Source organism: Nicotiana tabacum, chromosome 14 (genome assembly GCF_000715075.1).
Source record: "Nicotiana tabacum cultivar K326 chromosome 14, ASM71507v2, whole genome shotgun sequence".
Lineage (NCBI taxonomy): Eukaryota > Viridiplantae > Streptophyta > Magnoliopsida > Solanales > Solanaceae > Nicotiana > Nicotiana tabacum.
Window position 1 is genome coordinate 116,560,843 of NC_134093.1, and position 18,554 is coordinate 116,579,396.

The 18,554-nt window shown below is 41.7% G+C and overlaps 1 protein-coding gene across 1 annotated transcript; it reads right to left on the reverse strand.

The window, feature by feature from the left end:
• Nucleotides 1–7,374: 7,374 nt before the first annotated feature.
• Nucleotides 7,375–10,748, reverse strand: LOC107774121 (nuclear transport factor 2A-like). Its single transcript, XM_016593591.2, has 2 exons — nucleotides 10,306–10,748; nucleotides 7,375–7,700 (listed from the first exon to the last, which is right to left on the reverse strand). The coding sequence occupies exons 1-2, from the start codon at nucleotides 10,600–10,602 to the stop codon at nucleotides 7,626–7,628; spliced, it is 372 nt and encodes a 123-aa protein (XP_016449077.1). The 5' UTR covers nucleotides 10,603–10,748; the 3' UTR covers nucleotides 7,375–7,625.
• Nucleotides 10,749–18,554: the final 7,806 nt, after the last annotated feature.

The window sequence follows — 18,554 nt, forward strand, 5'->3', positions numbered from 1 at the left end:
CAATAACAAGTAGGAAATAAATATAATTAAACTTTGAAGAATGGAAAGCTCCCGTCGGACCCTAAAGAGTCAAGAACCCTACGAACCAAAGTTGCTCGATTCATATTGGTTGAAGATGAAACATTATACAGAAGAACATTCGATGGACCATTGGCAGTGTGTTTGGGACCAGGAGGCACCAATTATATTTTTCGAGAGGTCCATGAAGGCACTTGTGGGAACCACTCCAGCACCGAATCACTTATTCACAAAATCATTAGAGCAGGATGCTACTGGGATAGCATGGAAAAAGATACTAAGGAGTTTGTTTGAAAATGTGATAAATGTCAAAGGTTTGCACCGATGACCCATCAGCCCGGAGAGCAACGTCATTCAGTCTTATCCTCATGGCCATTCATGAAATGGGGGATGGATATCGTCGTCCCTATTCCATCGGCCCTAGGTAAAGCTAAGTTCATTTTATTTATGACTGACTATTTCTCTAAATGGGTTGAAGCACATGCGTTCGAGAAAGTGAGAGAAAAAGAGGTTATATACTTCATCTGGGATCACATCGTGTGTCGATTTGGGATACCCGCAGAAACAGTATGCAACAATGGTAAACAATTTATCGGTAGTAAAGTGACAAAATTTCTCGAAGACCATAAAATAAAAAGGATATTGTCAACATCGTATCACCCTAGTGGGAACGGACAGGCCGAATCAACGAACAAGACTATCATCCAAAACCTGAAGAAAAGGTTGAACGAAGCTAAAGAGAAGTGGAGAGAAATTCTACCCGAAGTCCTTTGGGCATATCGAACAACATCGAAGTCCAGTACAAGTGCAACTCTATTTTCCTTACTATATGGCTCAGAAGTTTTGATTCCAGTTGGAGAACCCAGCGTCAGGTTTCGACATGCAACGGAGGAATCAAACCACGAGGCTATGAATACTAGCCTCGAATTATTAGATGAAAAACGAGAAGCGGCACTCGTTCGAATGGCTGCACAAAAGCAACAAATCGAAAGGTACTACAATAGAAGAACCAACATTCGCCACTTCAGGGTCGGGGACTTAGTTCTAAGGAAGGTCACCATCAACACTCGAGATCCTAATGAAGGGAAGCTCGACCCGAATTGGGAAGGACCCTATCAAGTCCTCGATATAGTCAAAAAAAAGGGTCTTATAAACTCGGAACGATGGACAATGAACCACTGCCAAACAACTGGAACATATCACTTCTCAAATGACATTATTGTTAAGGTATGACTTTCTCCCTTCTTTCGTTTATATATACTCGACGCTATCATTTCAGGAGTTCGACCAAAGACATAGAGACCTCGGGTTTTAAAGTACGCGTTGCACTCTTTTTCCCTTAGATCGGTTTTTATCCCAAATGGGTTTTCCGGCGAGGTTTTTAACGAGGCAACAATTATGTGCTACCTGAGGACAATTCAACAGTATTCAAGGCTTATTTGCAATCAACCTCGAATACTGGAGGGCATCACCCTCGAATGTTATATTCTCGAGAATAGTACTTCATGTCAAAGGGCCTCGATAGGGAAGCTTTGTAATGGGCCAAACAGTCAAGTGAACCGTGTCCATATAAATTAGTTGAGCCCCGATGGAAAAATATGTGCACATGTGTAAACTATTCAAAGAAGCATTCTCTCTTCATTTAAACATTTTGTGTCTCGAAGAAAATCCTCTACTATACAAACCTCATGCTTGTGATATTGTGAGAAACGGCTCAAAAGCCAAAGTGCAAATATACACTCGGGGACTACCATCGATGATAAGCATATTCGAGTTATCTAAACTCAAATTCATAAGACCTCAAAGACGCACCCCTCGATCTATAGGCCAAGGCCACCATTCTCGGGGACTGACATTTCAAACAAGTTCGAATGTTATTGGGAAATAAGCCCAAGAGGCATACCCGAAGGCTACGGCCAAACTAGAGGCTACGGTCAAAATACATACTCAAAGGCTACAACCAAACTAAAGGCTAAGGCCTAAATAACGCGGCTCGGAGACGTCCGAATTCCGCAATAACGATATGCCTTCAAATTCTCTAAAAATCCGGTTAAAAAAGGCTACCCTCGGCAAATAATCAAAAGGGCTTCGATAAAATTAGCTCTCGAAAAACCTTAAGAGGTATCAAATTATCTTTAACACAAACGTGATAAGGCACAAAAAGCAAAAGGGTTTCAACCGACATCGGACCCTCAAAAAACCCAATGGGTAAAAAATACATGCTAAGGCTTTTAAGCCGAAAAGGGCAAATAATAGCCGTCTTTTAGAGGTCATATGGGCCCAGCCTAAAAGGGCCTAAGGGCCAATACATTTAGAGTTTGAGACTTTGTTCTCACTCAACTCGGACCTAAGGGTTTCACTATTCCGAGTTCAAATAAATTTGACTTGAATTTAGCTACAGGATCCGCCATAAAACCTTAAGGGGTATGTTACTATAAGTTCGAAAATTACCCATTATTTGGTAAAAAATACCTAAGGGTTTGTTCTATTCTAAGTTCGAAACATACTCGAACTTAGTTATAAAAATAGTGCAGTCATGACATCGTTCAAGCCATCCGAAATCTCGAACATATTATTGAGCTCGGAGACTCGCCCTTGCGTGTCTAAAAAAAATATAAGGGTTTGTTCTAAGTTCGAATTAGTGTTCACTCGATTACAGAGGCTGCAACAACAAAATTTTCACAAGCCAAAAGCACAAAACACGTTTGAACATAAAACTGAGAAGACATTCAAAAGAAGTTTTTCTATTATATATCGGTTATGTACAAGAGACCGATCAAGATCTTACAAAAAGAGAAACTAAGTCCTAACTACGGCCGGTTTCGACCTCTTCTCCGGGAGCAACTTCTCCTTCAGGCCCCTCATCGGACCCGCCTCGACTGCCTTCTTCATCATCGTCTTCGTCATCGAAGAAGGCAAGCTGCCTAGCTTCAGCTTCAAGCACCTTGGCTAGGGCTATCTCCTCGGAGAGATCAAAACCTCGAGTATGGATTTCCTCGAGGGTTTCCCTCCGGGATTGACACTTTGCCGAGTCAATGATTCATTGCTCTCGGTCAGAAGCCTCTCTTAGCTGCATTTCAGCAGCCTCAGCATCGGCCCGGTACATGGCAATGGACTTGTCCACTATGACCTTTGTCTTCTCGATCTCCGCCTTGGCCTCAGCAAGCCTCGTTTCAAGCTCCTTGATTCTCTTGGCTTGGGTCGAACTTTTCTATTTGATGCCCCAAAGTTGAACCTCGGCCGATGACATTTTGGCCAAGGTAGTTTCTTTTTCCGCAGCCAGGCGATCCATATTCTCCTTCCACCGATCACAATCGGCCTTTACCTGATCGACTTCTCTCCGAAGCAGCTCGATCCTTTCAACCTTTTGTTGCAGCTGAGATAATGAAGTATTAGCCTCCACAGTTGGGTCGAGTCCATACTTTATCAAAAGTATACTCACCTGCTTATCTAGCTCGGGCTCTTCCTCACGAGCCATGGCCAAATCCGCTTGAAGGTCCTTTATAGTTTCGTCTTTTTGGCCGCAAAGAAGCTTCAGAGCGTTCCTCTCCTCCGGGACCTTTTGGAACTCGGTTTCACATTGGCTGAGGTCAGCTCGAAACTTGGTGAAGGCCTATACAAAAAAGGAAAACACAGGTCAGATTTAGAAAGAAAAAAAAAAGAGTAAAGAAAAAAAGTGCAGTAAACTGATTCTTACCTGAGATAAGAGACGTTGGGCCTCTTCTAAAAGAATAGAAGTGTCACTAATATCAGAGGCGTCATCGACTCCAGTAAAGCAATCCCGAAAGGGATCCCCTATACTAGAGCCTCCGCCTATATCAGGGGTCTTCAAATCTCGAGCTTCCCTTAGTGCCTCCTCAGAAAAAGTCGGAAGAGAAGGCAAGTGACTTGTTGTCATGGTCCCAAGCAAGTCGCTCGAGATTCCCTAATCGATCTTCGGGGTCTCTTAACCGGCCCCGTCAGATGTAGTTGCAGATGGCCGAGAAACGATCTCGACCTCTGGCAATTCGGGATCCTCACCCGATTTCTTTTTGGAATCCTCCTCGACACGAGGCTTGATTTTAGTAGCCGCCGTCGGCTCAGAATGTTTGGTGACCTCGACGGCTTTCCTAGGTCGAACTGTCAGTGCCGAGGCATTTTCCTCTTCTTCCTCTTCTTCATCTCTCAATTTTTGGACCGAGTCTATCGTGAGAGCGATTACTTTCCTCCTCATCCTTCGAGGTTTCGGCTTGGGGTCCTCGGACTCCGAGGTAGTTTTCCTCTTCTTGTCTTCCCCCGGCTTCGGAACCGAGGACTTGGTTTCTTCCTCGCCACTTGAAGGCCTCAAAATGGCATCCTTGATCAGGCCTGCATGAAAGGAAATTAGTGATGAATGAAGTATAAAAAGTGTTTCAGAACGTGAAAAAGGAGATCCTTACCGTGGTTCTTGGCCTCCCATCTGCCCCTTGCCAAATCACGCCATGCGCGTTCGGCATAAGTGAAAGTTGAGGCTAACTTCCGAACCCAATCTTTGAGGTCAAGTACCGCTTGAGGCATCCAAGGAATAGTTGCATGTCGAAAGGGGATATCAGGCAAAGTCAAAGAAGGTACGAAGAACAAAGTTTAAAAGATCACTTACGGTCGAAGTTCCACTCCTCAGGGAACGACATCTTCTCTTCCGGGATAATGTCGCGGGTCCTCACCCGTATAAAACGGCTCATCCAACCCCGATCCTTGTCCTCATCGATGCTCGAGATCAAGGCCTTCGTTGCCCGGTACAACCGCATGAGGTGATTTAGAGTAAACTCTAGCCCATCGGCCTTGCTAGAGAAGCGCAGCATGATTACTATGCGCCATAGAGAGGGGTGGATTTGGCCGAAGGTGACCTGATATCTTTTACAGAGATCAATAATCACTGGGTCGAGGGGACCCAATGTGAAGGGGTAAGTGCAAACACTTAGGAACCCCCTCGACATAAGCGGTGATGCTCTCTTCGGGAACAAGAATTTGCACCACCACCTCGGAACCCCATATGCAGTCCCTCTTCACGATCTCGAGATGGCTCTTTGTTATCGAGCACATGTACATCGACACATGCTCACATCGACCCGGGATCGATGAAGGGTTTTCGACCTTGAAATCGGATTTTAGAGTACATTGGCCGAGAACATACTCGTGGGGAAGCGGTTCCACCGGCGCCTTGCCGCCGGACGGCCGAGAAGAGGAGCAGGAAGCTTTCTCCTTCTGCGGTACGGTCTTTGTGGTTTTCGCCATTTGTATAAGTAAAGAAGAGCGATAGAAGATGAAAAGTTGGAGGTTTCGGTGCTAACGAATGTGGCTCTACAGACGGCGAAAAGGAGGAGACGAAAGAGTGAGAAGACTTAGAGGTTTGATTAGAGCAAAAGTAAAGTTTGATTCAATGAAGGAGCGGGTATTTATAGGCTCACAGCGACGGTTCTGTGGCGCTAGTGGCCGACCGCTAACTGATAGGCATGAATGATTTGGGGAACTGAACTGACGGGACGCTTTGATCATATATGTCACTTACGTCATGAGGACGACGTCATAATCGAGGTTTTGAAAAATCAAGGCTCAAACTGTTTCTTATCATTTTATTCCAAGAAACACGAGGACTATCTGTATACGGTCGAAATCGGGCATGTCCGATTTCATAGACACGAGGAGCTGCCTCGAGAGTAAGCTCGTAATAGACCAGGCTCGAGCCCAATGGCAGAGTATGGAGCATGAAGATCGAAGTGCTCGCTGAAGATCGAGACCGTGCATGACCGACTTCGAGTAAGGCAAAATAACGGAATGGCGAGATATTAGCAACCGACCGAAGATCTCGGCAAAAATCCCGGAACAGATCGAATCAAGCGGTTATTGACGCCAATCATGGAATTTGTTTCTGTTATTAGAAGTGTACCTTATTTAGCATTCCTCTACTATAAAAAGAGGGACCCCATTCATTTGTAAGGGGGATTGATTTATTGATAAACATATACACATACACTGCTTTCTCTATTTCACTTACTATCTACTACTGCTCACCACTGTTTATTTTCTGTTCTTTATCATTCTTGTTACCCAACCTCGAGACCATCTTGAATCGAAGTCGAAACCACTACTAGAACACGGTTCGATTTATTTTACTATTCAAATTATCTATTTAATTCCTTGTTTATCAATTAGTATTAGATTAAATCACTTATCCTTGAAACCACTAAATAAGTTTAATTGTTACTCGAAATTTTAGGGTATACAGTATTATAATACAAAAAAATATAAAAGACACATTAAAAGTTCAAGAAAACTAAAAAGAACTAAACAAACTCATATAAAATAAAATATCTAGCATGTTTTACAAGTATAAATAATGCAATACTACTAAAGTTACTATAAAATATAAATAAACTACGGCGTCTCAACTTTCAAACAATTAAAAATCATAATTTCTTATCAAATATTATCAAACTACATATTTTCCCCCTTAAAAGTGAATACTCAATAAATTTTATCCATACTGTAATTTAAAATATTACTCCTTCATGAGTAAATATAAAATTATTTTTTAATAGTAAAATAATAAATATATAATAATTTTGAGAGACATAGAACTAAGACATGAAGATCTATCAAGTAAAGATATAAATTTTCGTTATCTATCTTCGGAAGAAATATTCAAATGATATTCACCCTCTCGATATTCTCAATTGGTAAATTGCAATACTATGATTCATTATTTGAGTTATTCACAATCTTCATATTTCTAAGTATAAAAATAACTCTAATCATTCATTTGTTAAAGAATTTTGAAAGTCAACAGTGCTAATTAGTGAATTCAACACATGATTAACATAAGAACTGTTGGGCGAGTCCCGAGCGTTGAGCGTTAGGCGCGTTTAGGGCGTATAGTCGGTCACTTGGGGGCGTAAGCCTCACAAAACTAAGCCCCACACATGAGGCTCAAGGCGTTTTGATAGTGCCCTCCCCAGGACGAACCTCGATGCGAGTCCCAGAAAAGCCTTTTAAAAGGCTATTCAATACCACTATTTTAGTGGTAATGGACCACCAAATTTAGGCATCAAAAGTTCTAATACCACTTTTCATGTTTCAAAATCTACTAATCATCTAGCTCCCACAGATTAAAGTACCAATAAGAACAAGGAGAAAAGCAAGATCCAATCAAAAAGTGTGAAGAGGGAAGCAACATCTAACAAAAAAAATTGTAAAGAGAGAAAGGTAGAGAGAGTGTGTGTGTGTGTGTGTGTGTGAGAGAGAGAGAGAGAGAGAGAGAGAGAGAGAGAGAGAGAGAGAGAGAGAGAGAGAGAGAGAGAGAGAGAGAGAGAGAGAGAGAGAATTATGTGAATGACATAATGCAACAAGGTAGAGCTCATTAAATTTCATAAAACTCAAAAGCATAACCGAGTCCATCTATCAACTTGCCCCACAACACAGAAGAACTAGTCTTTTAGAGGTTGATGTCTTTCAACTCCTAGAATATGATATTCTGTAAATTTGTTCAGTTTTGGACAAATCAATCATGATATGATATTCTGTAAATTTGTTCAGTTTTGGACAAATCAATCATGAAAACATGACGAAGAGTCAATTCAACCCAGCAACCTTCATGCATAATTCAAACGAAATATGTCATTGAGCACATAATAACCTCCTTGCGGTGTTGGCATCAAATGAAACATCTGCAGGCCAAGAAAGAAGAAATTAGTCATATAAGAAATTTGAGATGCAAAGTTCGGAAGTCTAATGTTCACGAAGTATGAAGGGATCAAAAACGCGCAGTTGCATAGAATTAAACTTCAAATCCCAGAACCCATATGAGCCTTTAATGGCCATATTCTCTCCACATATCCCCGCCAAATGCAGCATTGTCACTATTGAGAAGCAAAAACTTTCACAATGATTAAAAAAGACTGGACATGAAGAAGGAAGGAAAAAAGAAAATAAACAATCAAATATCCTTTATTTTCTTATCTCGTTAAGTGTGTAGACGATAAAATGCAAGATAAACGCAGATGAGGGTGCTCTAAAATGAGAATAGAAGAAAATAAACAGACTTCTCTCAGAAAAGACAAAAAAGGGCAGCCCGGTGCACTAAGCTCCCACTATGTCAGAAAAGAACATGAGAGAGTTAATGCTAGATCTGAGTGCACGAGAATAACTCAAAACCCAGTCAAATCACGTCTGCCAATTATAGCCACTGAAGGTATTCAACAAAGAAAGAAAGATAATAGTTGAAGGTAGTCTAAAACTTTTAATTTCTCTCTACCATCTATCAAATTAAAGATGATAAAACAAAACCGGGTCCATAAAATCATATCTGCTCGGGCTCCTAAAAAAACCCAGTAGGTTGACAGTCAGCAAAGCTACAAAACCCACCTCACCCTGCACCACACTCAGGAAGGCAAGTGCAAATAACCCTTTTGACTAGCGAATGAAGCTAATACTTCCAAAGCTCTGCCAAACCACTCTTTACCCTCGGGTTTTTTTTTTTCTCTCCACACGTGTACAACTGTTGTATAAATGAGGTATCACTGCCACATGACCTCAACAAGTTTCACCTACAACGGTCATAATGCCCATAAGCTTCCAAAGGGCGAAATCTATATGGGCTTGAATGTTCTAACACAATAGTCTCACCAATCCCAGAGGTATATAGATTCTCGTGAGGCTGATGTATGATACCCTGCGGTGCTCATTCCAAAATATAACATGTACAAGAGAATCTTGAGCAGTTTATAACTAACTTCAAGTAAAATACATGTTTAGAAGATCTTGGTGGACTAGAGTTATCCAATGATGAGAGGTAGCAGATACCGCGTGGAATTAGTCGAGGTGCTCGTAAACTGACCCGGACAACACGGTTATCAAAAATGCATGTTTAAAAGATTGTGGTTGACATTCTTTCATCTGGCCTAATGGAACATATATTTTTTTCCAATAGACTCTGGGTTGCTCAAAGAGGCTGTAAACTTAGCCGAAACAAAAAAAGTGAAAAAGGAAGATGATCAAGGTATTCACAATGTCGAGAGCCAAGAATTTGTAGTTTTGCTCTTTCTCTGGCAGGAATATATTAGCAATTCTTTCAAGTTGCATCATTCCAACTGTTTGTTCAGATTTTGATGCCCCATGCTCCAACAAGCAAAATCAAATCTTGTAAAGTCATATGACTATTTACCTTTTCAAAGAGACACGTTTAGTGGCCTAGTTAAAGATAGTGACAAAGAAAACTATAGGGAGAAAGAGCATTAAGCATATGAATTAGACTTGTGTTCCGATACAGCAGAATTCACGTGTAATTGCGTATCTAACAAGCTATCTCGTTGACCGTAGTCTTCTTCTAGTAAGCAACTTGTACGCTTCAAAACAAAATGGTCCGAAAGATAAGAGATATGATTGGTGACATCTCAGGCATTTCTAATCAAAATACAAACAAAATCTACGCCTGATTTTTATAATATCATTGGTTAACATCCCAAATGAATGAATAATACAAACCAAGGGCCAAAGGACAAAACTTGAGTGCACGAGATGATATAGGAGAATATCTAGGTAGGTTAGTATATCATAATTCCAAAAACAACTAGGGATGTCAAAAGACCTTTTTCTGGCTCCTTAAGCCTTTAATAACACCGCAAGACCATTGTCACCATAGCCATTCTAGCAACTATTTAAAACTATAGAATGATCAAAGCAATATTACAGGTTATAAAAAATTACTACAGGTATTTTGCATCATATGTTCACATTAAGCCACGTTTCTTCTCACTTAGCATCTCAAGTGCTAAGCTGAAATGCCTTATCTCATATCGGCTCACCTCTCCTCCATATACAACAACCAAACAGAAATCAAAACAAACTTAAACCAAATCACGTCTCACACACAAAAGCAACTTTAATCCAAATCACATGGCAGATCGATGTAACTGAGTAAACTACTTAAAACACGTCGACAGATAACATCTAATAGAAATGGTAAAACAAGCACATCGCACACGAATTATTTTTTATGATAGCGATGTCCAGGCTAGCTTGCGTGCACCTGACTATACCTGCTACCACCCAGGCTTGGACACATGGGAAGAAATAACCTAGTGCTTTTAGACTTGGGATTCAAACTTAAGACCTCATGGTTCTCCCCATTTCATTGATCACAAGGCCACACGCTTGGGTGCAAACACATCGATGTAACTGAGTTAAACTACTGTAAACAGAAAATGAACCGGGAAAGCAAGCACATTGCACACTATAGTACACAACATGTAGGGGAAGTGTTTGTGAAAATACCTGACTGAACTTGAGGGGATGCTGTTCGCCAGGGAGTTGGAGATTACCGCTGACAAAGACAAGCATGGCGCCACCGGGACCAGAGGGCTGGGAATCGACGGTGCTGATATTGTGCTTGCACTGCTGAAAAGGGAGACCGGTCAGCTTGTTGACGATGTTCTGAGAGCCCTGATGCTTCTCGCCTTCGAAGGTTAACATGGAGCCTTCTTGGTAGAGGTTAGAAAGCCCGACCCGATTGGAGTCGAAGGTGGAGTAGTAGTGCTTCACGAATGCCGTCGCCACATCATCTGGATCCATTTTGCAATTTGGTTTTCGCACTACGCCTCTACCTTTTCTTTTCTCCTCCTTTTTAAACACACAAAATTCGAATATTACCCCCTCTGGTGTCGCTGCGATATTACGCTAAAGTGTTTTGGATCGGAAGGGACTCTCACGAGAAGCGGCATAAAGCAAACACGTAAGAAGTAATTGGCAAATGCTAGTTATAACTCGCAATTGCCTAATAGAGTTATAAGTTAGTGTGATTTATAAGTCGGCTAACGCCATTTATAAGTCGCATTTTCTAATGCGAGTCGCCAATGTAATTTATAAGTCGAATTTAATCAAAGAGAATATAAGTCGCTAATATTACAATTATAATTTATAACTGAGATTTATGAAGTAAGTCGCACTATTGCGATTTGTAAATTGCATTTGTCAAATTCTGGCTATTGAGTTATACGAAGTATATGTTATACTTGTTTAACCATTGTATACGGTAAAAACTCGTTAGTCCTTCGTATGAACTGGTTTAAATGGTAATACATTGGATCGGAGAAGCGTCTTCATAGTATCAGGTCGAGCTCCGAAGTCAGATCACCAAGCTTCGAGCCCAAGGGACCGATCAATGTCGAGCTCGATGTCATTATCGAGCTCGAATCCAAGTCGAACTATGATGCAAAGTGAAGATTATCGAGCTTATGAGGCAGAGACCAACCAATACTGACCCCGAATCAATACAGGGATCCAAGTCAGAATCGAGCTCGAGTCAAGATCGAGAGCTCGAGTCAAGACCGAGAGCTCGAATCAATATCGAGCTCATAGACAAGAGCCGTTGCAATCCCACTAGAAGAGAGAATCCTGACAGGAATTACGGAAAAGTTGATTTATCATGGGTCTCCCACTATATATTTTTAATTATATTTAAAGTAAGACCCTTCTACTATAAAGGGGATGGTTATTATTTCTGTAAGCACCAAGTTTTGGCATACATTGTAACTGAGATATCATACACTCCTATATCGAAGGATTATTCTTTTTGGCTTCATAGATTGATTCATCTTGCTTAGTCCTTCAATAATCTTCTTTCTAACCTTGTGTATCTTCCATTCTTCACAATCCGTATTTGATAATTTCTAATTATCCTTACGATTTGTGTTAAGTTATACCATGTATCCTTAGAACTACGTATAAATTTAACTCTATCCGTTTTTCGGATAAAGAGTTTGACGCTCACCGTGGGGCTAAGGATAACAGTGGTTATTTGATACGAATCTGCAAAAATACGCCGTTTTGCGCTTGTTTCCGGAAGTGTCTTTGATTTCGGATTAGCAACGACTAAACTATCAATTAAATGGTCTTACCTATCGACAACGAAGTTGGTCTTCAAGATGAGAACAACAATTTGACACCCAGTACCGAAAGGCCGCTTATCAACGCCGTTGGAGCTCAAATCGAAGTGCCGATAGACATCAATTCGCATGTGGCCATTGAGGCGAACCTGCATTCTGAACCTGAAAATAACATACATGGTGGCACCCGATCTGCAGCTCGAGATACCCATAACGTCGAGGAAAACAGCGTCAGCTTGCGTATGCTTTTCGAAATGTTGCAAGCTCAACAGGCAGCGATAGCTCAGTTGCAGAGTCAAACCCAGATACCGAGCAGGCCGGAGCCCAGTCAACTCCGAGAAATCGCCCATGCAACGGAACCAGCTATAATACAATCGAGTGAGCAGGAGTCGGGGACTAATCCCGAAATTGCTAAGATGTTCGAAGAACTGACAAAACGAATAGAATCGGGAGAAAAGAGGATCGAAGCAAACGATAAAAAGGTGAAAACATACAACTCCAGGGTTGATCAGATCCTGGGGGCACCACCAATATTGAAGGGCTTAGATTCCAAAAAATTCATACAAAAGCCTTTCCCCCCAAGTGCGGCTCCTAAACCGATCCCAAAGAAGTTCCGCATGCCCGAGATTCCTAAATATAACGGAACTACCGACCCCAACGAATATGTCCCCTCATACACATGTGCCATCGAAGGAAACGATCGAGAGGATGATGAGATCGAATCCATATTATTGAAGAAATTCGGTGAAACCCTATCAAATGGAGCAATTATATGGTATCATAATTTGCCATCTAATTCTATCGATTCTTTCGCTATGCTTGCAAATTCCTTTGTAAAAGCACACGCCGAAGCCATAAAAGTCAGGACCAGGAAGTCGGACATGTTCAAGGTAAGACAAAAGGATAACGAGATGCTAAGGGAGTTCGTATCTCGTTTTAAAATGGAACGAATGGATCTTCCACCAGTCACAGACGATTGGGTTGTTCAGGCTTTCACTCAAGGTTTGAACAAACTAAGTTCGATGGCTTCACGACGGTTGAAGCATAACCTGATCGAGTACACAGTTATCACTTGGGCCGACATGCACAATCGGTACCAATCAAAAATTAGAGTCAAAGATGATCAGTTGGGGGTTGTACCCGCTGCTCGAAGGGATATCAATCGAGAACAAGGTCCGATCAGGGACCGATACCGACCGTATAGTAGAAACCACAGAATCAATGAATCAAGACGTAACCTCGGACAAAGCAATAAAAGAAGTGATCGAGGTCAAGGGTCTCGGGGGCTGATGAACAGAAGTGGGTTCGACAGGCCTACCAGATCTAAGGAAGCACCACGGTTATCGGAGTATAACTTCAGTATTGATGCATCCACCATCGTGTCCGATATCAGACGTATCAAAGACACTAAATGGCCTCGACCATGCAGACCGATCCTGCCTAGAGGAATCCCAATCAAATATGCAAATATCATGTCACTCATGGCCACAAAACGGAAGATTGCAGGCAACTAAGAGAGGAAGTAGCCTAGTTATTCAATAAAGGGCACCTTCGAGAATTTTTAAGCGATAGGGCGAAGAACCATTCAAAAACAGGAATTTCGGCAAACACAACGAACAAGAAGAACCACAACACGTCATCCACATGATCATCGGCGGTGTCGACACCCCTCAAGGGCCGGTGCTTAAACGCACTAAGATATCGATTATGAGAGAAAAATGACCTTGAACTCAGGATTACACACCCAGAGAAACTTTGTCCTTCAATGATGAAGATACAGAAGGAGTCATACAACCTCATAACGATGCACTAGTAATATCCGTACTTATGAATAAAACTAAAGTTAAGCGTGTGTTAATTGATCCAGGTAGCTCGGCCAACATCATTAGATCGAAGGTTGTAGAACAACTCGGTCTACAGGACCAGGTCGTACCTGCAACCCTAGTTCTAAACGGATTCAATATGGCATGTGAAACCACCAAAGGCGAGATAATTCTACCGATAAATGTGGCCAGGACTATCTAGGAAACGAAGTTCCATGTAATCAAAGGATACATGAGGTACAACGCCCTTTTTGGAAGGCCATGGATCCACAACATGAGAGTTGTACCTTTGACCCTACACCAGGTTCTTACATTCCCAACATCGAGGGGAGTCAAAACAGTGTACGGAGAACAAGCGGCCGCAAGAGAAATGTTTGCCGTCGAGGAAGCGAATCTGATATCCTCACCTTCGTCAATAAAAGGATCGGACTCAAAAGGGGAACGAGATGCCAAATAGCAATCACAAACATCAGCTTTAACCCAACCAAAAAATCAGAAGATCGGTGAAGATGATGATCAAAGGATCCATTGATCCTGCGTGATTCCTGATGATTCCGACGCAACCCAATCAATGATTGAAGAATTGGAGCAAGTCATACTAATCGAGTGTTTGCCCGAACGAAAGGTATACCTGGGAACGAGATTAACCCCCAAACTCAGGAAAAGGATTATTCAATTTATTATCGATAACATAGATTGTTTTTCTTGGTCCCATTTAGATATAACAGGGATCCCACCAGATATAATGACGCATCGGCTAAAACAGGACCCTAGGTTCAAACTGGTGAAGCAGAAAAGAAGACCCCAGTACGAGGTAAAACACGCATTCATAAAGGACGAGGTAACTAAACTTCTCAAAATAGGGTCCATTCGGGAGGTGAAATATCCCGAATGGTTAGCCAATGTAGTTGTAGTCCCTAAAAAAGGGGAACAAACTTAGAATGTGTGTAGATTATAAGGATTTAAACAAGGCATGCCATAAAGATTCTTTTCTGCTACCCAACATCGATCGCATGATCGATGCCACGGACGGCCACGAGGTACTTACATTTTTCGATGCCTATTCCATGTATAATCAAATCCAAATGAACCTGAAAGACCAGAAAAACACTTCATTTGTCACCAAGTATGGAACATATTGTTATAATGTGATGCTCTTCGGGCTAAAAAAATGCAGGAGCTACTTACCAATGCCTAGTAAATAAAATATTCGAGGAACAAATAGGTAAATCAATGGAGGTTTATATTGATGAAACGCTAGTTAAGTCCCTGCGCGCAGAGGACCATTTGGCTCATTTGCAGGAAACATTCGAAATTTTAAGGAAATACAACATGAAACTCAACCCCGAGAAATATGCTTTCGGGGTCGGTTCGGGCAAGTTCCTCGGCTTTATGGTATCAAATCGGGGGATCGAGATTAACCCCGATAAAATCAAGGCAATCGAAGACATCGCCATCGTGGACAGTGTAAAAGCCATACAGAGGCTAACGAGACGGATTGTTGCCTTAGGCCGATTCATTTCAAGGTCGTCAGATCGAAGTCACAGATTTTTCTCTCTACTAAAAAAGAAGAACGATTTTGCTTGGACCCCGGAATGCCAACAGGCATTAGAGGAATTAAAGAATTATCTATCAAGCCTACCACTGCTTCATACTCCAAAAATAGACAAAAAACTTTGCTTGTACTTGACAGTATGGGAAATCGCGGTAAGTGGTGTCCTAGTTCGAGAAGAGCAAGGTACGCAATTTTCCGTTTATTATGTAAGTCGAACCTTAGGAGAAACAAAAACTAGATATCCAAACCTAAAAAAATTGACACTTGTACTGATAAGCGCCTCTAGAAAGTTAAGACCGCACTTTCAATGTCACCCCATATGCGTATTAACCACTTACCCGTTTCGAAATATTTTGCACAAGCCCGAACTATCAGGTCGATTGGCCAAATGGGTCGTCGAACTCAATGGGTACGATATCGAATATCAACCTCGTATGACCATCAAGTCTCAAATTTTAGCGGACTTCGTGGCCGATTTCACGCCGACCCTCGTACCCAAAATTTAAAAACAACTCTTATTGAAATCGGGTACATCATCGAGGGTATGGACCCTTTTCATGAACATGGCTTCGAACGTGAAGGGGTCTGGGTTAGGCATAGTTTTAAAGCCGCCCACGGGCAACACTATTAGACAATCTATCAAAACTACTAGGTTAACTAACAATGAGGCCGAGTATGAGGCCATGATTGCAGGTCTCGAGCTAGCTAAAAGCTTGGGAGCAGAAGTCATTGAAGCTAAGTGTGACCCTTTGCTGGTGGTAAATCAAGTAAACAAAACTTTCGAAGTTCAAGAAGATAGAATGCAAAGGTATTTGGACAAACTGCAGGTAACTTTGCATTGTTTCAAAGAATGGACCTTACAGCATGTACCTCGAGAACAAAACAGTGAGGCCGATGCACTTGCAAATTTGGGATCATCGGTCGGGGAAGATGAGATCAGCTCGAGGACTATCGTTCAACTCTCGATATCTGTGATCGAGGAAGGTCACGCCGAGATTAACTCTACAAGCTTAACCTGGGATTGGAGGAATAAGTATATTGAATACTTGAAGAACGGAAAGCTCCCATCAGACCCTAAAACTCTGAGGGCCCTACGAACCAAAGTTGCTCGGTTCATATTGACTGCAGATGGAACATTATACTGAAGGACATTCGATGTACCATTGGCAGTATGTTTAGGACCAGGGGACACCGATTACGTCCTACGTGAGATTCACGAGGGCACTTGTAGAAATCATTCCGGTACCGATTCATTAGTCCGAAAAATAATCAGAGCAGGATATTATTGGATCGATATGGACAAATATACAAATGAGTTTGTTCGAAAATGTGACAAATGTCAAAGGTTTGCACTGATGATCCATTTGCCCGGAGAGCAACTTCACTCAGTCCTATCCCCATGGCCATTCATGAAATGGGGTATGGATATCGTCGGCCCTCTGCCATCAGCCCCAAGTAAAGCTAAATTCATCTTATTTATGACTGACTATTTCGCTAAATGGGTTGAAGCACATGCGTTCGAAAAAGTTAGAGAGAAAGAGGTTATAGACTTCATCTGGGATCATATCGTATGCAGATTTGGGATAGCCGCCGAAATAGTGTGTGACAATGGAAAATAATTTACCGGCAGCAAAGTGACAAAATTCCTCGAAGACCATAAGATAAAATGGATATTATCAACACCGTATCACCCTAGTGGGAACGAACAGGCTGAATCGACGAACAAAACAATCATTCAAAATCTAAAGAAAAGGTTGAACAACGCTAAGGGGAAATGGAGAGACATCCTACCCGAAGTTCTTTGGGCATATCGAACAACATCAAAATCCAGTACGGGGGAAACCCCATTCTCCTTAATATATGGCTCCGAAGCCTTGATTCCAGTCGAAGTTGGAGAACCCAGTTCCAGGTTCCGATATACAACAGAAGAGTCAAATCACGAGGCTATGAATACTAGCCTCAAATTATTGGATGAAAAACGAGAAACCACTCTCGTCCGATTGGCCGCCCAAAAGCAGCGGATCGAAAGATACTATAATCGAAGAACCAAGCTTCGCCATTTTAAAATCGGGGACATAGTGCTAAGGAAAGTCACCCTCAATACCCGAAATCCAAACGAATGAACTGGGAAGGACCGTATCAAGTACTCGAAAACGTCGATAAAGGATCCTACAAACTCGGTATTATAAATGGCGAACAACTACCAAGAAATTGGAACGTGTCACACCTCAAACGATATTATTGTTAAGGTACGATTTTCTCCCTTCTTTCGTCTATATTTATTGGATACTAACGCATTGCAGGAGTTCAACCAAAAACATCGAGACCTCAGGTTTTAAAGTACGTGTTGCACTCTTTTTCCCTTAGATTGGTTTTTGTCCCAACCGGATTTTTTCGGCAAGGGTTTTAACGAGACAACAACTATGTACTACCTGAGGACATTTCAATAGTATCCAAGGCTTCTTTACAATCAACCTCGAATAATGGGGATCTTTACCATCGAATAAATCGAGTTCGATACAAGAAAGTTATTTCGTACCAAAGTCATATCAAACAGGGTATCGATAGGGAAAACGTTTAAGGGCCAAATGGTCAAAATAAACCATGCCCGCATTGTTTTGCTCGAGCCCTGGCACAAAATACGAACATATGTATAACGACCTCTTTACCGATAACTCATATTTTGAAAATTTTCATTCTGCTTCATGATTCAAATAGGCTTAAGGACTGACCACTACCGAAGGAGTTTTGAAAAAACTTACACAATAAAGTCTACGGGCTACAATACTTCGAGTTCTAGCAATCACTCACTCGAATATTAAGCCTAAGGGCTATCTTACTTTGAGTTCGAGCAATCACTCACTACCATTAAGCCTACGGGCTATATTACTTTGAGTTCGAATCACTCACTCGATCATTAAGCCTACGAGCTACATTACTTCGAGTTCGAATCACTCACTATACTACTAAGCATACGGGCTACTCTTATATCGAGTTCGAGAAATCACTCACTCGACCATTAAGACTATGTGCTACTCTTATTTCGAGTTCGAGCAATCACTCACTCGACCATTAAGCCTACGGGCTACATTACTTCGAGTTCGAATCACTCACTCGACTAATAAGCCTACGGGCTACATCACTTCGAGTTCGATCAAGCACTCACTCGACTACTAAGCCTACGAGCTACTCTTATTTCGAGTTCGAGCAAACACTCACTCGACCATTAATCCTACGGGCTACATTACTTCGAGTTCGAAT

Coding starts and splice junctions, on each gene's coding strand:
- LOC107774121 (XM_016593591.2), bottom strand. CDS start 10,602: ATGGATCCAGATGATGTGGCGACGGCATTCGTGAAGCACTACTACTCC. Junction 7,701..10,305: donor ATCCCCTCAAGTTCAGTCAG/GTATTTTCACAA, acceptor CTTGGCCTGCAG/ATGTTTCATTTGATGCCAAC.